At 33.2% G+C, this 22,528-nt stretch overlaps 2 protein-coding genes across 3 annotated transcripts; both read right to left on the reverse strand.

Moving 5' to 3' along the window:
• Positions 1–2,544: 2,544 nt before the first annotated feature.
• Positions 2,545–8,255, reverse strand: LOC143048707 (uncharacterized). The gene is made up of 2 exons (XM_076222542.1): positions 8,154–8,255; positions 2,545–4,976 (listed from the first exon to the last, which is right to left on the reverse strand). Exon 2 carries the CDS (start codon positions 4,906–4,908, stop codon positions 3,040–3,042), a length of 1,869 nt encoding a protein of 622 aa, XP_076078657.1. The 5' UTR covers positions 4,909–4,976; positions 8,154–8,255; the 3' UTR covers positions 2,545–3,039.
• Positions 8,256–16,912: 8,657 nt separating this feature from the next.
• Positions 16,913–21,368, reverse strand: LOC143048703 (uncharacterized). 2 transcript variants are annotated; one of them, XM_076222519.1, is made up of 3 exons: positions 21,232–21,359; positions 19,115–19,285; positions 16,913–18,557 (listed from the first exon to the last, which is right to left on the reverse strand). In XM_076222519.1, exon 3 carries the CDS (start codon positions 18,549–18,551, stop codon positions 16,944–16,946), a length of 1,608 nt encoding a protein of 535 aa, XP_076078634.1. In that variant the 5' UTR covers positions 18,552–18,557; positions 19,115–19,285; positions 21,232–21,359; the 3' UTR covers positions 16,913–16,943. The 2 variants fall into 2 exon arrangements, with proteins under 2 accessions (XP_076078634.1, XP_076078633.1); XM_076222518.1 differs by lacking the exon at positions 19,115–19,285 and having other exon boundaries at positions 21,232–21,368.
• Between the last annotated feature and the right edge of the window lie 1,160 nt (positions 21,369–22,528).

The raw sequence follows: 22,528 nt of genomic DNA on the forward strand, positions 1-22,528 counted from the left end.
AAATTGTTCCAACCAACAATTGAGAATATCAAACTTCAAATGCGTATAGAATATATATTGAGAATATCAAACTTCAAATGTGTATAGAATATATATTGATAATCTATTTTTTCTTTTCTCCGCTTAGTTGTTACCAAATTTCAAATGGCGTTGATATACAATGAACCTGTGGTTTATTTAAACATATTTATTTATAGTGGATTGGGAAACAAGTTATTGCAACTTATACATGTTATATTAATCCCTTTCCACTTTGCGAGTGCTGCCTTGTAGTGGCATTATCCTACTCTTTTTTGAAATCTACAAAGGTGTCTTTTACATGCTAGGAGATATGGCTCTCACAAGGGTCAGTCATTTATCGTCCCCTTCTGATGGAATATCATCTTTTCTCAGGACTATACTCACAAATGGTGTCAAGGGAGAGCTGAAAATTCAGTCCCTGAAATTTTCTCCACAGACCAGAGGTCGCACCAGGAACCTTTGTGTTAATAGTCTGATGTGCTAACCACTGCACCACAGCTCGCTGTGTTTAGTAAAGAAGTAGCTATATAGCAAATAACAATTTAAAAGTTTATGATTTGACCTGTCTAACTTAGGGTATAAAAAATTAAATAATGCAGATCTTGCTTAAATTGTGACAGTTTATATTTTACATTCAGTTGAATTTGATAATAAACTATTTTTGTGTGTATAATCCAAGTTCCATAAATGATTGTAAAAACCAACACAATCTGATTTACAACTTCCTTGAATAGTTTACATCTAAATCATTTGTTCTGAGATGAATAGTTGCCTCCCTGGCAAACATAACGCATCTTATTACTAAATTCTGATGGATGCATAGATGGAAAAAATGAATGCAACTCCTCCTAGTATGGTTTACAGAAAGTTCCAACTGATACTTCATAGAATTGTTTTATCATGTTATACTATATATGTATGACGATGTACACCATAAACAAGACAAGTACTGATCTGGACCTGATCAGTAAATGCATTGTATAGCCTGCAACATTGAGCAAAACCCAAACAGCACATCAAGCATTAAAAGGTCCGACATACTACACAAAGTTTAAAACTATTTAAATGAGAATTAGTTCAGGCAAACTTAAGGGGGCTCGCGGGTCTAAATAAATTTGTTTTTTCTAAAATAGGATTTCGCTATATTTTTCTATAAATGAACTTTATCTTGTACTTAATTGAAAAATAAAATAAAAAAATTAGGGTCACCGTTCATTTACGCTCACAATCTGCCTTCGAAAGAAGCATACATTTTTGTAAAATTACTTTTTTTCTGTTGAACTTATAGGAGAAATAGAGGTAATATCTAGATAAAAAAATAACCTAATTACAGAAATCGCTTAAATTTTACAATTATTTAGTTTATGTACAGCTTACAAGAAAACAATAATAAAAAATATAGGTCACAGATGTGTTAAAAAAGATATTTCAATTTTAATGCCAAAAAATGGCATTTTTTGACCCAAGGGAGATAATTTGGAGCTTTTTCAATGATATAAACATTTTAAAAGTAATCTTGGGGCAAACAACATCGATTTTATTAGTTGATTTTTGTACCATATCATTTAGTAATGACTAATTGTGTAATAAATAAAATTTGTAATGAAAAATCATATATTTTATATTTTGCAGAAAATTTTGTACCTGCAAGCCTCCTTAAGTTAGAGAAATGAAACAAAAAAATAAGCAATTTTACCATTTGTAATGGGGCAGAACTCTAGAATGGTAAAAGTGACGCCACTAAAATTCAAAATAGTTCTGTATTTTGTGGTTATGAGCATTTTGTAGAAGTTTCATAACATTTGGTTATGTCTAACTAAAGTTAGAGAGTGGAACCAATTTTTGGATGACAGACAAATGTAAAACTTAATGACCACTGTACTACAGTTGAAGCATAAAAAGGTTTGATTTATGTACAAAACAGCAATAGAATACAATAATAAAGATCATCTCATAAGCAACAAGTGTACTAAGTTTCAAGTTGATTGGACTTCAGCTTCATCAAAAACTACCTTGACCAAAAACTTTAACCTGAAACTCCCACTTTCATTTTCTATGTTCAGTGGACCGTGAAATTGGGGTCCAAAGTCTTATTTGGCTTTAAAATTAGAAAGATCATATCATAAGCAACAAGTGTACTAAGTTTCAAGTTGATTGGACTTTAGCTTCATCAAAAACTACCTTGACCAAAAACTTTAACCTGAACAGACGCACAGACGGACGCACAGACGAACAAACGGAGTCACATACCAGAAAACATAATGCCCCTCTACTATCGTAGGTGGGGCATAAAAAAAGAAATTGATCAAATGTAATCTCATGAAAATGATGCCCCAACTGACCGTGCAAGACCATCAAGCTGAGTCCTGTGTAGTGATGATCCAACATTATATTCATTCCAATGACACATGATTGATGTGGTCACTTTTTTTTTGTTGAAAATTAAATATCCACAGATATCAGTTGTAAATTCATGAAGTAAATTGTTATAATAAGTTTCATTTTTACTAATTAGCAAATAACTTTTGGACATTTACAATTTATTCTTCAGAAGCTATTACATATATAAGTTGCTACTATATATAATTATATATAACTTGAATCTTATAATCAATGAAATCTTCTAACTTATTCTCTTTACTTACAATACATTATTTTAAAAGTTGTCACTTTTTAAAGTTCAAAATATAAAATTTGTAAAAACTGTCTACGGTAATTAAATTTGTTTGTACAATGTAAATGTTTTGTCTAAAAATAGAAAACAAATTCTCGTTAAAATTAGGTAAATAAGATGTCAGTATAATTGATTAACTGCAGTTTTTCTCCTCCTATTACATGTACTAGAATTTAACATGACAAAATAAACAATATAAGTTTTTAAATTTAAGTTTGAATGTTAAAATATCGGAAATCCTATATGACAGGATTTTGCTTTCTTTTCAATAAAATCTTCAGTTTGATAGTACATGTACGTGTACACAACATGTATACACATACATGTGTATTTATTTACAAGTTCTATGCAGTATACATTTCATCATCCGACAACCCATCAGAATAATGCTGCTCCTCTTCTTCCTCTTCCTGTTTATGTTTATTCCTACGACTCTGTGCTACAAGTTTAGCTGCCTTAGTTGTTGGTTTTCTTCTTTTTGAGGTACGCTCCGGTGTAGTCTCTTCGTCATTACCTTTTCGTCTCCTCTCTTGGTATGTACCTTTCATGTGCTGTTGTACATGTTTCTTCAGATGATCAGCACGTTGATAAAACTGATGACAATACATGCATTCAAAAGGCTTCTCACCAGAATGTATTAACATGTGTCGTTTGACATGCTCTTTTCGACGGAAAGTTTTGTCGCATTCAGTGCATGAGTAGGGTCGCACATCATCATGGATTTTAACATGACGACGCCAGTGCTCACGTTTTAGGAATACCTTGCCACAGACAACACATGGATAATCTAATTGAGTTTTACGTTCTCTATTATGCCTCCTTCGATGTTCCTCTAATTTTTTCTTATCTAGGAAATGTTTGTCACAGATGTCACACTTAGCCATTCTGACCTTGAGAATATCTTTATTAAGGTCACCATCGCTGTCTTCATTTGTGTCACTTTCATAAACTTCCTCAACGGTCAACTTAGCTTTTCTTGGTGATGGATTTTTTCGTTTCGACTTTGATGTGCTAGGTGCTGACATTTTCATAAACTCTTGGTCCTCCTCTATAGCCTTACTCACTTGATCAACTACATAATCAATGGCACTTGTATCAGTCTGCTCAAAATCTTCATACACTCTCCGCCTCTTTGGTCTGTGACTTTTTCTGAGAGGTTTCAAACCTTCAGCCAATGGATCACCTGCAACTTTGTCTTCGCTTTTTCCAATTGTTTCAAATCTGCCAACAGCATTATCAGTAAAAGTCATCGTTAGTTGTCCAGCATCAGTATTGGAGACAACTACTGTTTGTATTTCTGAATCAATTTCGTTAGAATTAGCGGAAACTTCCACTTCACTGTCAAGCATGTCATTAACGGCTAGAGCATAGGATTTCAAATCAGCATCTACATCATCTTCCTCCTCCTCTATGTCCTGTTTCTCAGTTTTAATGTTATCAATGCTAGAACTTGAAGTGGCAACTGTTTTCTCTTTTGACTTATTGAGGATGGTCTTGCCAGTAGGACTGATATCATTTTCTAAATCATTACGCTCTTTTGAAACAGGAGATACTGATTCATTCATCTTTTTTGCTAGACCTTCTTTGGAAACAAAATTGACAAATTTTTCAATGCCATCGATAAATGTTTCAGGTCTTATTTGGTTGGCCATGGGAGTAATTGACATAGAGGGAGTTTCATTATCTGACATTTCTATATCTAAAGATGCAGATATCTGTGTCTGCTTCAGAGCCTCAGAAGTTGTTACATTTTCTAAGTTTTCCAATGGAGACAAGTCATGGTTTTCCTTCGAGGTATCAGGTATGATTGAGTTTGTGTTATTTGAAATTTCTGTATTGTGACTTTCCATGGTAATAGTAGATGTAAGTGATTGTGTATTACCATGATTAACAGTGGAACTATTTATATCTTGAGCTGAATCATCTTTACAGACAAAATCCAATAAGTGATCTCCCTCACCATTTGTAGATTCATCTGTACTCTTGGTAACAATAGAATCTAATTCCTGGGGATTTTCATGGGCAGTACTGTGTTCACTAGTACTTTCTGTGATTTTCAAAGCAGCAGAAGCACTGAGAGCAGCAGATGCATTCAATGCTCCGGCCATATCGACCTCCGTGGAGGAATTACCAGTGGTCATCATTTCTATGTGAACTTCTTTATAAATGTCAGACTTTGGGTCTTCCAAAGGTATTAAGCTATCACCTTCCATTTTTCACTTCTAAGGGAAACCACAAAGTTGATAGGCAATGACCACTTCAATCTGGTTTTCTATAAACCCTGAAAAGGAAAGTTTGTTATGAATACAATGTAAATATCTACAGTTAGTCACTATAAATATAAATGCGATACACAAACTTTTTAATAGGCTCTACAGGCTCCTTAAAGACCTGTAGCTACATGACATATGTATATGCATAACATTCATTTCATAGGAAGCCAGCAAAATAAACCTACAAAATGCAGATAAACCTTTTGAAACTCCATTCTGAAAAAGTTAGAGAATTACAAACATCTGACAAAAAAAACCAACAAACATGATCAAACCTAAAGATGTGATTCTGAAATCAATGATTCAAGTACTAGTAGTATTCCTGACTGTTCAAGCATGACAAAACATGAATGTGTCCCAAGTACATGGATTCCCCATCTGCATTATCATTTTCTATGTTCAGTGGACAGTGAAAATGGGGTAAAAACTCTAATTTGGCATTAAAATTAGAAAGATCATATCATAAGGAACATGTATAATATGCTATGCGGTATGGGCTTTGCTCATTGTTGAAGGCTGTACGGTGACCTATAGTTGTTAATGTCTGTGTCATTTTGGTTTTATGTGGACAGTTGTCTCATTGGCAAACAAACTTTAACCTGAAGCAGGACGAACAGATGCACAGACTAGAAAACATAATGCCCATAAATGGGGCATAAAAAAGTGTAGAAAACTGATTAAGTGGACCATAACTCTGCACAAAATCATCAGACTGGAACAAAATTTGAGCTTGATCTGTAATTTGCCTTTCTTTCTTTATTTCAAATAAACAGTTGAACCCATAAATTGCTAATCTGTAATTCTCTCTAAAAATCTGCAGATTAAAGCAAAGAACTATTTACAATTCAAGATAGATGTACCGGTATACTGTATTACATGTATCTACTTTAAATTAAATGATGCTTCCTTTTTTAAAATAGAACTAGTGATACATAAATGATTCATTACTTCATAATGTATATAACAACATTGGATGTATTATTTAATTGTTTTCTAAAAGTTTCAAATTAAAAAAAAACATGACTTGACAGTTAGTTTACTTAGTGAAGCATAACAAAGCAGGTTAACATACAATGTACGTCATGTACCTTAATTTAACAGGATTAAATTACTTTTCAATAGTGGGGCAAGTACAATGGAAGTACAATGTCAAATTCAACAGATTTTATTCTCTTTCATAGGCGCTTGGGCAATTTGGCAGACCTTAGGGTATTTGGTCTAAAATCATCAGGATCAAATCACATTTCATAAGCCATTTGGAACTTCCAAATTGGAAGGCCCAAATTCAGCTGGGTTTACTCTTTTGTCATGAATGGGGCAAGTTTTAAGGCCTTACATGTAGTTATAATATTTTGTGTGATTTTAAACCTTTTCTTTTTATAAGTTACATTTGTAGGAAAGTTGATAGAGAGGGAACATTTGGTAATGGGGCTACATGTAGTTGGATTATGAGGCCTTAATTTTATTCTAGACATAACAGCAATACCATGTATATAGCCTTCAGTACAGGATCCCCTGAATTTTTTCGTCACAAGAGAAATTATGTTAAATTGCGTAAAAGAAGGGATTGTTGTATGATGTCAATAGTTTGTGCCACGCTTGTGCCAGAGGCTAGGAATGCCCTTTACTGTTGGAAGTCAAATGCTAATTTTAGCCTGCCATTAACAACAAATTAATTACAGTTTCGTTAAAATATTGTGATCCGTCCAAGGCTTCAAAAAATTATAGTAATCATTAGTTTTGGAAAAATGTGATTCATCAAACAAGTCGATTTTTTATTGTCTAAAAGAAAGTGTACATTTTATCATCATGCAACAGATATTACCTTTAACATCATTTTGAAAGATTTTTACTTTTATTCATCATGAAGTAACCCCAGTCAAAGACTCAAACAGCCATTTTCGTCCACTGCTAGTGTCAAATTAGTTAAAATTTTACCATGATTCATCAACTTATCCTTATCATGATTTGTCAGAGGTCCCAAATAATTATTGTTAGCATCATTTTTGGAAAAAAAATAATGATGCTTCAAAATGGTAAACGTACAGAAAGTCACAGGACATAGTCACAAATTTGGTAGGACAAAAAGTCACAAATAATTTGTTGACAATTGTTTGAATATAAAAGAGAAATATCTTGAAAAATTTACTTTTTAATACATATATTCATATTAAAGTTTAGTGTCATTATACTTGAAAAATCAAGATTTATTTAATTTTAATGATGCAAAAGATATATTTCTTGCCACCATCAAGCCACTTCGACATTTTGGTTTTTTTAACAAATATTTGAACATCATTGATTTTTTTTTATAAATTTTGTTTACAAAGTTGATTTATATACAATAGTTCAAGAAAAATACAAAAATACTTTTGTAGAAATTAGTGGTTTTTATTCAAAGAAAATTATCAGAAAAAATGAATTGTGACTTTTTGTCTTACATTCTTCAAAATAAGTCGATTTTTTTATCTTCTAAAAGTGTACATTTTATCTTCAGGCACCAAAAATGACCGGGCGTATATGTCATTTGGTAAGAATTTTTACAGTTATTCTTCATATAGGTACCCCCTTCTCTTGACTACCATCATTTCAAGAGGCAGAATAGCGTGATCGCTATTCACACTTCATCTGATTATCTGTCACTTTGAACTTTTGACATCATACAACAATCACTTTTCCATTGTGGCATCAGATATTTTGTATTGTGACGTTAAAATTTTACGGGAACCTGTGTGATGTTTAGTAATAGTGGACAAATAGCAATAAGCCCCGTTGTGTTAAAGCCAGAATTGGTAGCTACGACGTAACCATACAGATACAGAAGGTGTAATACTATTCAAAATAGTGATATTGATTTTCTACTTCTACTTCTACTTTTTAGTGACCGCCTTCAACACGTTGAAGTTAATGTCAACTTTTATATACTGATCATTGGCATTGAATAGCACTTTAACCCCCCTTTTTTGTTAACCCGATTAAAATTGATCCAATAATAGATAAAGCTTTTTAAGTTTTGTAAAATGAGAGTATCTTGAATTAAGAGTTACTGGAAAGGCACATTTTCATAAATTTTCGTTGCCATGCCAATTTATTGTAAAACGGTACCTCGTATATAACAACAGTAATGCTTTGATGCGCTAAAATAATAGTGAGGCCAATTTCTAAATTCTGCACGTTTCTTATACCTGTATTCCTTGTAGGGAAGCCAAACCACTTGCAAATTTCCTTTGTGGGTGTAGGGGGGTGCGGAAATGATGTCAGCAATAAGGACTGAATAAAATGCTGAATTTTAATTGGTTAAAATTATTTAATGTGCAACATTGAACCAATGCCGGTGAAATGCAGTAACTATTCCGAAACAACATTCAGATCTAAAACCGAGAACATCATTTTTGTAATCTTATAGGTTTGAAGTCTGACAACTCTCAAATTTGAGGGATGCCGTTAATTGGTCGTTTCGGCCATACACGATCATTTACCACTTCGGCTATGTACATGTATAAGGTCGTTTTGGCAATACTTTTATTTCAAATCAAAAGACATTTTTTGTATGGTTATGATTTATACAGATTTTATAACTTTAAAAAATTTACGTTTATAGAAATGATATTTTGTAAAAAAAAAAATTGTCAAACTGAGGTTCTGTAGATCTTGGCCTGACTAGTCCCCGGCAGTCGGCGTAGATGAAATTAGAATAAAAGTATTTTCCCTCTTTACATCTATTTGAAAGTGCTATAGGAACAGATTTTCAATATATTCAGTTAGTATAATTGTTCCATATGCCAGACATACTTAACTTCAAATGTTTGTGGTTGTCAGTCATCATGAGTGAAAATTTTCCTTTCAAACAAAGAGACCATCAAGGTCATTGGCACTGATTTTGTCTTCAGGATTATACAAAACATGCATATTGAATTACCTTCTCTCAAAATTAGAACGTAATAAACTGGAAACACAGTTTATCTATGTCAGATGTCCAACCGTTGCTGATGATGTTACATTTTCAAACCGGGGGAAATATGTTATTCACCTAAAAAAGAGTACAATGATTCTTCTAAAAATACCACATAAGCGATCAAGTAGTACATTTATCTTAATTTTAGGACTGGAAAATAGATGACGTGAAAGAAGTCGCTGTGTCAACAACTACCATCCATATTGATTAAGTTATATTAGATCTGTGAAAAATGACAGCCAGTACAGAAGACCCGCCGCATTTTTTGTGCCTGAAAACTCTTTATTGTCTTACTTGTGCAGTACTGGTTTTTAAGGAAACTAAAGGGTAATCACCGACCACATGTTTAATGAAGTTGAGAATGGAAATAGGGAATATGTCAAAGAGACAAACAAACCGACCAAAGAACAGACAACAACCGAAGGCAATGGATCCTCAACGCAACGAGAAATACGCAACCGGAGGTGGTCCTCAGCTTGCCCCTAAATAAAATTGTGTACAAGTTCACTGAAAATGGAAGCCGCTCTAAACTCCAAAACATATAAATGAACTAAAAATATAATACATACACTACTAAGAAAGGCCAGAGGATCCTGATTTGTGACAGGCGCAAAAATGCGTCGGGGTTAAACATGTTTTGTGAGTTATCAACCCTCCTCTATACCTCTAGCCAATGTAGAATAAAGAAACATATCAATACGTACAGTTAAACTCAGTTTAAAAGAAGTCCGAGTCCGATGTCAGATAACTTGGCAAAAGAAACTTAGCAAAATGACAATGATAAATAAATTAACAAAGGACTACTAGTAGTTACTGACATGCCAGCTCCAGCATGTCCAGTCCTCAACTAAACTGATTGAAAGATTATGTCTTAATCATATGAAAATCAAGTACAATCCCTCCCGTTAGGGGTTTAGTATTATATTATCATAACATATATGAGAAGAATATAACCCGTATATTATTTCAACAACTGGTTTTAAAATAAATGTGTTTATTTCCGATGCAAAGACCCTAAGAGCTAATCAATAGTATTACCAATATATGCAAACCTTAATAACCTGACAACACTATCATGGGACCCGGTGTCATTCGGTTAAACGAGAGAAATGATCGTGAAAGAATATCTAACGGTGGTCAAGTACTGCGAGACGATCGTGAAAGCTCTGGTAACGGATCGTGAAATCGAGAAGACGTATGAAAGGTCATTAAATAATGCGATTCAATTAATTACGCAGACAAATTTACAACAAAATAAAACTGTCTGCCAAAATGGTTCAACAATATGATCAGTATGTGGGAAAATCCAGTTTTAAAAGTACATAGGTTTTACAAAACAACAAAAGGCAGATTGCTTCTAGACATTTTAATGACAAAAAAAATGTAAACCTTACAATCACAACAACAGACAGTTATCATAAAGCTTAACGAATCCGCGATACGGACTTGACCACAAAACTAAATTTTCATCCATGAAATGAGGCAATTGAAGGTCGAGGTCAGGTGAAAATATTAATACTTTGAAATGCTTAAATTTATTGAGGATCTTGGCCAATTTAGTTTTTCTCAATACCAATAACAAATATTAATTATCCTATAATTGTATAATAATTTGAACGTCATCGTAGCATCAGATCTTTCACGATCCTTTTCACGATCTTCAAAAAGTGGTACGTGATCTTTCACGGTCCGAAAAATCAATTTTGTGTAAATATTTCTTTTTTTAACAAGTTTCAGATTATGTTTATACAAAATGACTATGAGAACCATTTGATTCATTCAAATAGAATGCATTTATTCGGATAAAAGCAGTTTATTTTATTCGAATTTGTTTTAAAAGTCATATTTGTTTACATTTTTTTTGTCATTAAAATGTCTAGAAGCAATCTGCCTTTTGTTGTTTTGTAAAACCTATGTACTTTTAAAACTGGATTTTCCCACATACTGATCATATTGTTGAACCATTTTGGCAGACAGTTTTATTTTGTTGTAAATTTGTCTGCGTAATTAATTGAATCGCTGTTGGTCAGGGTTCATATTCTTTCGACCTTATGTTCCGAATTAAATGACCAAACATATTAACTTTTACATTTGTCAGTCTCTACGGTACTGTAAGGACACGTTTTATGTTTTGTTTTTTTTAACTTTCGAGGTAAAGTGTTGAATTATAAAAAAAAATAATAGCTTTAATGTTCATTCTTATCAAAATAGTTACAGGCTTCAACCAGTTGCAGGTATATCAAATGGTAAAAGAAATATTGATTTCTGATTACTAGTATTAAGTCTGGTCAAACATTATCTTTCACGATCAAAATAATGCATTGCCTGATCTTTCACGATCAAGTTTGGTGAAAATTCAACAAAATTCAAGGTTTTCACAAGCAGATTAACACTTTTAAGGGAATAGGATATATTTTTTTGACTGTGTTATCAGATACACCAAAGATTAAATTTCAAATATATCATGATATATTGAAATATGACCATTATAGTTACAAATAGCGTATTTCTTAAAATTAATTCCATAGACATGCATTGCGCCTTTTGTGTTGTTTCATAAAGTACTCCATATTTTTTTTTATCTTGTTGCACAGTAATGTTGAGGAATTTGAACCATTTTTACAAACATATTTTTTTGTTCGGATTTGTTCCCCGTTTCGAAAATTAAGCGATTTTTTTTACAAATTCTGAACAAGAATCATGATCAATTAAAATTCTTTCGCGATCCGATACAAGAGCCTTCACGATCCGGTACAAGAGCCTTCACGATCGACTCGCAATACTTGACCACCATTAGAGATTCATTCACGATCATTTCTCTCGTTAAACCGAATGACACCCGTGACTATCGTAACTATATACTTTCCGAATAAGTCTGTTTAAAGGTTTGGTCAGCTTTTAAGTTGTTGTTTGTTTTAAGCTGTTGTTTGTTTGTCTTTTTCATTTTTAGCCATGGTGTTGTCAGTTTGTTTTAGATTTATGAGTTTGACTGTCCCTTTGGTATCTTTCGTCCCTCTTTTAAGGTGAATGCCGACATGTTTCTGCTTCGTAAACATGGTAAAGAATATTACTATAAAATATTGGATGTGAAATACCTGAACGTATAAGATGTCTGCATGATGATTTATTTTTACGAATGTTGATTTGTACCGATGATAACATTTAGTTAATGTTTTGACTAGTTAGTAATATCGAAAGCCCTGGTGTAATAATATTTCAGTAATATAGAGATTTTTTCGTTGAAATCGAATACGTTGTTACATACACGAGCAAATCGAACGAGTTGAGATACATATATAACACACCATAAGATGGTGACAAGACAACGTCACGGCATCTAAAAATGGATAATTATTAACAATAAGAAATGAAAAATGATCTCTTTTATCATAAATTTCGGTATAAAGCTTCCCGTTAAAGGTATATATATCAAGATCCAGGAAAAGGCAGTGTTCATTGTTACTATTAGTTTTATCTAAAGTCAGTTTGGCAGGATTAATCTCTTTTATTAGTGTACATACTGAAGTCGTCATTATTGAGAGCCAATATATCATCTGAATATCTAAAAGTGTTATTTTTTAATCAGATGTGTAATAGTGAAAAATGTCACTATTACAGATGTTGTTTCGATGGGTCTTTGCTGATTTAAGTAATAAATTGTAACTCATAACAATACAAAAACAGGTTCGCAATAAGTGGTGCACATTTAATCCCCATGATAATTCCGATAACCTGACCGCGATATTTACGGAATCTCCATAGCGAACAAAAATGTTATCATTAATAAGTGCAGTTATAGTATCAAAGCAAGTCCGACCGAGATAGGTCTTTTGTTTGTTGTTACAAAAAAAATTACATAAAAGAGTTTGAACATATATATTCCCATTCCGACTTTTTAAATGCCCATTTAATCGGATGTGTGATTTTTTTTCTATAAAATATGAATGTGAGGCAAAGTGGAATATAGGGTAGCAAAATCAAAATTTGAACAGATATGCCAATATAAACCTGCAATTTATCAAGTACTTCCAACGAATTTTTGACACTCAAAAAGTAATGGTGAACTGTTTAACAAATAACAAATTTTCTATTTGCAGATTTCGGCAAACCCACGAACTTTAATATCCTCGAACATGTAATTTTTCCTTAATCCACGAAAATTGGTTTTAGTTTAAACATATTTTATTTGCATACACACAAATTGGATGAGACAAAAGTATTAGTCCTTCAAATATTTCTTGAGTTTTACCTTTCGCAAAATTTAAATCTGTATAACAGTTTTCATTATGTTTGTTTTGTCTAATAATTTACCATAATCAAAATTTTGGTTTTTGTTTGTTTTGCAAATAAAATTTAAAAAAATAAAATATAACACGATAAAACACCGTTTTAACAACCTTCAAGTCTTCCCGATTAACATATCAACACGGTTCAAGATAAAGGCAACAGTAGTATACCGATGTTCAAAAGTCATAAATCGATTGAGAGAAAACAAATCCGGGTTACAAACTAAAACCGAGAGAAACAATCAACTATAAGAGAAAAAAGACTAACAAACACTGAAGGACAACAACAACACAAAACACTCATCTAAATTGTGTTCATAACAAATTATTAATAGTCTACAAATCTTGTGACAATTGCAAATAATTTTTTCGTTTTGTACCCATAAAGAATTTTGTGACAGTCCACCTTTACATTGGAAACGTACAGGATGTTCGTCGGAAGAGTTCGTATTCATAGACGAACATTGGAAACGTACAGGATGTTCGTCGGAAGGGTTCGTATTCATAGACGAACATTGGAAACGTACTGGATGTTTATCGGAAGAGTTCGTATTCATAGACGAACATTGGAAACGTACAGGATGTTTGTCGGAAGAGTTCGTATTCATAGACGAACATTGGAAACGTACAGGATGTTTGTCGGAAGGGTTCGTATTCATAGACGAACAATTGGAAAAGATGAAAAAGAGAAAAGATCTTTTCTAAATCTTTCCTTTGCCAACAAAGGTCTCGATGGCGTCAACCTAGGCAATATCCTTCATCATAAATTAGTTCAATCGAAAATACCTCCTTATTTCAAAGACCAGTCTGTACCAATAATTTCTTATACCTATACCAAACCTATTGCAACTAAAATTTTCAATTACAAACGCGTTTTGCAGAATCTCGATATTGACGACTTCAAGTCTAAACCTCCTGATTGCACTTGTGCTAGTTCCCAATTCATATATAATCCTGCTAGCCACGTTATTACTGGTGACCATAACATTGTTAATAACACTTCTCTGCGAAATGTGTTATCGAAAGGTCCGAAATATCGTGAGCCTAAATCCATCAATTGGAAATACAACTTTAAAATTTTGATGGACTCAGTCGAGGATTCTGCTAGGCAATGGGCTAAACGTGAAAAGGAAGACGTAGACACTCTATCCGAATGGATTAAGGCAGTGAGGTCGTTAATACAAATCAGAATCAAGAAACTGAATGGGTCCATCAATGCCCATGCTACGTCAATCTTTAAAGACCCAAATGTTGCTAAACACTTATCCGACCTCCATGATAAATATGTTGTTGTCCCCGCAGACAAAGCCCCAAATAACATCGTTTTTGTCTGTAAAAGTCACTACATTAATTGCTTGATAAACGAATTAGGTATAGACAATTCACTTGGAAACTCAATATATACCCTCACGACACTTACCAAAGAGGAAATCCTGGATAATCATAGGTCTGTTCTTTGTTCCTTTGGTATTTCAACCAAAGATGAAGAACTGGATCTTCCATCACTGTATTGGATACCTAAACTACATAAGTGTCCTTACAAACAACGGTATATTGCTGGGTCTTCCAAGTGCTCCAAGAAAACTCTTTCTAAATTATTAACATCTATTTTATCAGCAATCAAAGACGGGCTTCAAAGTTATTGTGAAACTGCCTATTCTAGAGGTGGCGTGAATCAGATGTGGATACTTAAAAATTCCAAAGATCTTTTAGAGTACATACAATCTAACTCTCTTTCATCTTGTAACAGTATTAAAACATTTGACTTTTCCACTCTTTACACAAGTATTCCACATTCCAAACTAAAAGATAAATTAAAAGAGTTGGTATTACTTTGCTTCATAAAAAAGAATGGCCAACGTAGATACAAGTATCTTGTCTTAGGGAGGGATAAATCATACTTTGTAAAAAATCACTCTGATTCAAACAAAAAATTCTCTGAAACCGATATTATCAAGATGTTAGATTTCTTGATTGACAACATATTTGTTACGTTCGGAGGACGTGTTTTTCAACAGACTGTCGGCATCCCAATGGGAACAAACTGTGCCCCTCTTCTTGCCGACTTGTTTCTTTATTATTATGAGGCTGACTTCATGCAGGAACTTCTTAGGAAGAAAGATAAGAAGTTAGCAATATCCTTTAACTCTACTTTCCGCTATATAGATGACGTTCTTTCACTAAACAATCAAAATTTGGTGACTAAGTGGAACGCATCTATCCAATCGAGCTAGAGATAAAGGATACTACAGGTACAGTTAATTCGGCTTCATATCTTGACTTACATCTAGAAATTGACAATGAGGGTCGGTTGAAAACAAAACTTTACGACAAAAAAGATGATTTCAGCTTTCCAATTGTGAACTTTCCATTTCTAAGTAGCAACATTCCAGCAGCACTCGCATACGGGGTATGTATCTCCCAATTGATACGATATTCCCGTGCTTGCATTTCCTATCATGATTTTCTTGATAGAGGGTTACTGCTCACAAGAAAGCTATTAAAGCAAGAGTTCCAAATGGTGAAGTTGAAATCATCCCTTCGTAAATTTTACGGACGCCATCACGAGTTGGTTGACCGTTATGGAATAACCGTTTCACAAATGATATCGGATATGTTCCTTACGTCGTAACTACAATCCCCTTCCCTTTCATGAATGTGACCTACCGAATTAGACTATTTACCGGATTTGTAATCACATAAGCAACACGACGGGTGCCACATGTGGAGCAGGATCTGCTTACCCTTCCGGAGCACCTGAGATCACCCCTAGTTTTTGGTGGGGTTCGTGTTGTTTATTCTTTAGTTTTCTATGTTGTGTCATGTGTACTATTGTTTTTCTGTTTTTCTGTTTTTCTGTTTGTCTTTTTTATTTTTAGCCATGGCGTTGTCAGTTGGTGGATTTATGAGTTTGACAGTCCCTTTGTTATCTTTCGTCCCTCTTTTAGAAACGTACAGGATGTTTGTCGGAAGAGTTCTTATTCATAGACGAACATTGGAAACGAAAAGGACGTTTGTTGGACGAGTTCGTATTCATAGACGAACAATGGAAACGTAAAGGACGTTTGTTTGACGAGTTCGCATTCATAGACGAACATTGGAAACGTAAAGGACGTTTGTTGGACGAGTTCGTATTCATAGACGAACATTGGAAACGTACAGAAAATTTGTCGGAAGAGTTCGTATCATTAAAAGAGCATCATTTTACAGAACTTTACCAGTAGACGGCTCGCGAAGATTTACTAATGAGGTCTTTCCTGTATCCAACCAAAAAATTTTGAAGTTTAAATGAAGTATGGCGCAGTTAGAATAAATATAATATTCTGCCTAGAGCTTAATTTTGAATTAGTAATTTCACATAATTATATTACTTGTATACAAATAATCGACAGGCCTAGGGAGAATGGAAGATATAAAAATTATACGAAAACTTGTCTTATGTAATGACGAAAAGAATAACTTTATAATGGAGCGTACGTATCTGCCAAAGAGAAATAACTAGAACAATTGTGCGACTATTTCACAATTTATTTCATGTCTTTTTTAGGGGTGAAAAATAAACCGGAACCGATTTGTTCAACACACAAGATATTATCATTTACATTTGGAAGTAAGTTTAACTGAGGAGCAACATTAACCATTTTGACGCCAGAAACAAAAATTCAAGTAATTCTTGGTATGTGTTAAAAGACAATAAGAAAGTAAAATCAATTGTTTTATTGAAATTTTGGTGATTATCTGTGCTTAATGATTTTCAAATTGGTTTTATCAAACTCTCCAACACAAATTCTTTCCGTGTAGTCCAAACACAGAGCAGACACCATTGTCAGGTGGCAATTATCAATACACTGTACAAAGTGTCCTTTATGATTGACGACAAATATCAAGTTTTGTACAGTGAAAATCATTTGACACTTACTATTTGTAACTATAGCTCCTGGTTCAAACGTTGTTAATTGTGAGTAATCACAAAATGCCTTGGAAGAGTTGTAAATAAATTTGAAATTACCGAATTTGTTAAAAACAATTATTACGCGTCCATTCGTATCTGACACACAAATGTCTCCATTGTTATTCTCGGTTATAAACAGAAGTCCGAGACCGGGTTGAAACAAAGGTTTTCCGTTATCATAATTTTGAATTTCTTGAACTCTTTTTCCATCTGTGTACCGGACGATTTTATAATTTGTATAACTGTCGTCAGACATGGTAACTAATATATCCCCTGACTTTGTACAATGTAGACCACTCGGGTGCCACTGTGGACCTACGTCTATGAAAGTTTCTCTCCTTCCTTCTTTAAAAATGGTAACCTTGCCAGGTTTCCCTTCTGTGAAGATTAATTCACCATCATTTGTGATAGAAATGTCATTTGCAGGTAAACTTATTGGCAGGTCAACTGTTTCTAGAACTTCTCCATCCATATTTATGCGCGCAATCATATTGTCCTGTCCACAAACCCAAAATTGATCTCCCGGTAAGGTACATACGCTTGTGGGTACCATCGGAGTCGGGACTGAACGAATTAATTTGGGTTTATCCGATACTTTAAGATATCCTAATTCAAAGTATAACTTCTTCCAATCAACGGGTTTCGTGTCAAATTTAGGGTGTTCAATTTTAAATTCAGAAATATTGTCTGCTTTCTTGTGACGATAATTGACCACATCGTTAATATCGGATGAATTCAAAATATCTTTATTTCTTTGTAAAATAACACATGATTGTTTTAAACATTCATTATCATTCGATAGATAACTATGCAGGGCAGAAATATCTTCTTTTCTTGAATCGTCTGCCTCGTTCTGATATCTGTCAAAAATATCATCAATTTTTCTGTGACAATTTTCTCTATGCTCCTGGATAGATTTATTCAGTTCGTCAAAAGCAGTTGTAGTGTCAGAGATTGCGTTTACTATCCTTGAAATGTTCTGTTTAAATTCTGGTATTACTGTACTCTCTAAATTATCATTATGTTTATTTATCTCGTGGTATCGATCATTGATATAACTGGACAGATTCACTGTTTTGTGACTTTGATGATCGCCAGTTAATCCACATTCTTTACATACGGGTATTTTACATTGATTGCAAAGTCTGATGCATCTCATAAATTTATGTTTTTGACATACTGGGGAACGTACCATGGCTTTTTTCTGTGTAAAAGGTACAATGTCGTGCTCATATTTCTCTCTTTTACTTAATCTGTTTCTGGAATGATCATGAACACAATCGCGACAAAGATTAAACAAACAGGTATTGCAATGATTATCAGCAGCGATGGTTTCACAAACGTCACATGCAACAGTATTCTGGTCGGATTTTATAAACCAGTTACCCATGGTTCTCTCTACAAAATAGTAATAGACTATGACTTGTCCGTCAAATTTGTGTTACCAAGACAATATTTTATTTTATTTTTATTTACCAGCTTTTCATGAACTGTAAAACAGTGAGAAGTTTCTACAAATTGAGGATCAAATGATTTCCTATAAAATAAGAGTCAAATGGCGAAGATACGATCTTGGACAAAACCTTATGCATCTTTGATGACTCACGTGATATGAATATCTACATGTGTTTCTTCTGCACTAATTGTCAGTTTGGTTTATCGATTATTTAGAGATTTACAGAAGAAATTACTGAGTGATCAAATTAAAACAACCATAAGAGATGTTATATTTTTTATTTTTACGCCTTATCATTATTGTTTTCATATAATTAACGTACGAATTTTCATTTGTTATATCATGTTTGTTTAGTGGTCTGTATTTGTCATATATTACATGTACTCAATTGTGATATCATGCATGTTTGGCTTTCTAACTATTTTGATCTGAGCGTCACTGATGAGTCTTATTTAGACGAAACGCGCGTCTGGAATATCAAATTACAAGCCTGGTACCTTTGATAACTATTTAGTGTTATGTCTGCTGTCAGTAACTGCGAGTACTCTCAGATCTTTAGTTAGTGTCTTTTTTTTATAGTGATGTACAAGTACCCAGCCACGTCCACTCTGTTTCTGTATACATATATGTCTGTCAGGAGCCTGTAGTTCACTGGTCGTTGTTTGTTGCTGTTTTACATTACAAAAATATATTGTTTTTTTGTACATTAATTAGGCTGTTAGTTTTCTCGTTTGAATTGTTTTACATTTGTGATTTCGGGGCCTTTTATAGCTGACTACGGTATTTAGTCTTTACAATACCGTAAAGTTACCTATAGCTGTTAACATCTGTGTCATTTGGGTCTCTTGAGAAGTATTGTCTCATTGGCAATCATAACACATTTGGTTTTATATATAAAGCGGTATTTAGGTAAACATTTTGTATCATTGTTCTTTAAGTTCGCATTTGTTTTAGCCTCCCACTTGTTTAGTTTGATTCTAGCGCCACTGATAAGTCGTATATAATTGAAACGTACTTTCGGCGAACTAAATTATTAGCTGTGTATCTTTGATCACATGTCACTGTTTGAATTCATCATGAGACTGATTTCGTTTGAAGAATAGCTCATATTTGTCAAATTGAAACACCCGTTTTCTAAGATTACGGATGTAACTATATAAGAGCAGAAACTGCTAACCCTTTCGGGAACATCAGGAATAAAATACTAGGTATATTTTTAAAATCTTGTGTTTTCTATGTTGTGTTTTGTAGACTGTTGTTTGTCTTCTCTCTTACCCCCAAGGGTTGACTGAAGAAATGAAATATGTTCAGCTTGAATCTCAATTATCTTTTAAAAAAATAAAGCCCATGATTAAGAGGGCGTATGTTTGGTCTTGAGATGTATTAATAAACAGCCATGTCCGCACTTCACGAAGGGATTTAGACAAGTAAACGGAAAACAAGACGTCTTAAAAATATGACTTATTTTTTTAAGAAAGCTGCCTGTTAGGGTGTGTTCATTTCTAATTTTAACTCGGTATTTTCTGTAAAAACAAATTGTAAAATTGTTTGTTTTAAGATTGTCACCAGCATAACATAGTGATGACTGCTGTACCCATATTTTGACTATTTTATTTATTATGTCTGTTTCGTTCACACATCGTTGTAATTATAACGGAATTTGATGAGACTGTCGTAAAAGTGAGAGGTTTAGCCCTATAAAACCAGGTTCAATTCACCATTTTCTACATTTCAAAATACCTGTACCAAGTCAGGAATATGGCAGTTGTTGTCCATTCGTTTGATGTGTTTTGTCATTTGATTTTGCCATGTGATTAGGGACTTTCCGATTGAATTTTCCTCGGAGTTCAGTTTTTTTGCGATTTTACTTTTTTCCATTTTGTAAACCCTATACCAAAGGGTTGTATTTTATGTCATTTTATCGTCCTAAATATATATATATATGAAATACTTTTCACTGGACGTTAAAATATTAACAGTGCTTTAGGTTGAGCATCTTCACAAAACAAAATATTTAAATCCACAGTCGGGACTGACATTATAAATTATATTTAACTTCCCCTAATACACATGTAATAGACCTATAACAACAGAGAATGTATCTATTTGTCCATTTTTGTCTATTTATTTTGTCAATAATTTTACAACATCATTATTGTCTTCTTTATTAAATAACAAAGTACCTCCTTATTCTCTTATTATATTTTTTGTGCCTATTTTTCTGTATTCTTTATCCCCCACCCTATTTTGATGTAGTCTCAATACTGTAAACAATACATGCAATACTAAACCCATGCAGATTCTCCTAAATATTTCCACTATTTATCTATCAAAGTTTACCTAAACATTTTAACAAGTTTAAATCGATTTGGCTATAAGTTTAGGTTCCTCTAGGCCACAAGTTTCAGGTCTTTTTATAAAAACATTTTGCTTTTGATTTTTGACTTTAGCGTTCCTGATGAAAAGCATCTCGGAAGGATAATTTATAGTTTTGTTTGTCTTATCATTTACACACAGGCACGTGTCTTTGATCCTTTTTATTTCCAGATTCAAGTGTCTGCATGAGCAAGTACCTTTCATTTGTCATAAAAATATACAAATTAATTATACTCACAAGCTATGGGGATTGTTTGGTGGTGTAATAAAGAATCCGTGGAACAGTTTTTAAATATCATTTTTAAAAGATGATTATAGATTGTGAAATATTAAATATCACACACAAGTTGTGTGCCCTTGACTCGATCAATATCTATTTCTAATCATCTCCGTAATGTGTCTATTTTTAAAACAAATTAATCTACGCATAAAAATAGATTTATATGCATAGTTTGTTTGATCAGTGTATGTACATCGAATGAAGATATGATGAAATATATTGTAATATAATTTAATTATCGTTGCTATAGACAAAAAGGGGACCAGAGAAATTTAAATCAAGAAAAAAACACTTCGAAGGCATGCAATTTATAAAGTGTTGCTTTCTTTTTTCCAATTGTTTTTTTTTTTGCTTGAGACACATATTATAGAAGAAGAACCTTACTTTGTATTTTTATCTTTTTTTATATACTTTGATTTACGCGATTTAAAAACTGATAAAGTCTTATTTCATCAAATAAATTAGATTTAAACTTAATTATAATGATCATATTTTCCGATGATCAAATAAATTAAATTTTAAATAAAGGTTCATACTTCCTCATTTCCTAATTGACCTTATATGATTTTTCTACTACTTTTAGATCCTTTTTAGTCTTATCGAGTCTAACGTGTCTACTCCTTTTAGACCCGTTTTAGTCTTATCGAGTCTAACGTGTCTACTCCTTTTAGACCCTTTTTAGTCTTATCGAGTTTAACGTGTCTACTCCTTTTTAACCCTTTTTAGTCCAATCGAGTCTAACGTGTCTACTTCTTTTAGACCCTTTTTAGTCTTATCGAGTATAACGTGTCTACTACTTTTAGACCCCTTTTAGTCTTATCGAGTCTAACGTGTCTACTACTTTTATACCCTTTTTAGTCTTATCGAGTTTAACGTGTCTACTGCTTTTAGACCCTTTTTAGTCTTATCGAGTCTAATGTGTCTACTACTTTTATACCCTTTTTAGTCTTATCGAGTCTAACGTGTCTACTCCTTTTATACCCTTTTTAGTCTTATCGAGTTTAACGTGTCTACTACTTTTATACCCTTTTTAGTCTTATCGAGTCTAACGTGTCTACGTACTTTTATACCCTTTTTAGACTTATCGAGTCTAACGTGTCTACTCCTTTTAGACCCTTTTTAGACTTATCGATTCTAACGTGTTTACTACTTTTAGACCCTTTTTAGACTTATCGAGTCTAACGTGTCTACTACTTTTAGACCCTTTTTAGTCTTATCGAGTCTAACGTGTCTACGTACTTTTATACCCTTTTTA

The sequence above is a fragment of the Mytilus galloprovincialis genome, chromosome 10 (assembly GCF_965363235.1).
Source record: "Mytilus galloprovincialis chromosome 10, xbMytGall1.hap1.1, whole genome shotgun sequence".
NCBI classification, from domain to species: domain Eukaryota; kingdom Metazoa; phylum Mollusca; class Bivalvia; order Mytilida; family Mytilidae; genus Mytilus; species Mytilus galloprovincialis.

What these genes read in the sequence shown, in the direction of transcription:
- LOC143048707 (XM_076222542.1), bottom strand. Translation starts at nt 4,908, where the DNA reads ATGGAAGGTGATAGCTTAATACCTTTGGAAGACCCAAAGTCTGACATT.
- LOC143048703 (XM_076222518.1), bottom strand. Translation starts at nt 18,551, where the DNA reads ATGGGTAACTGGTTTATAAAATCCGACCAGAATACTGTTGCATGTGAC.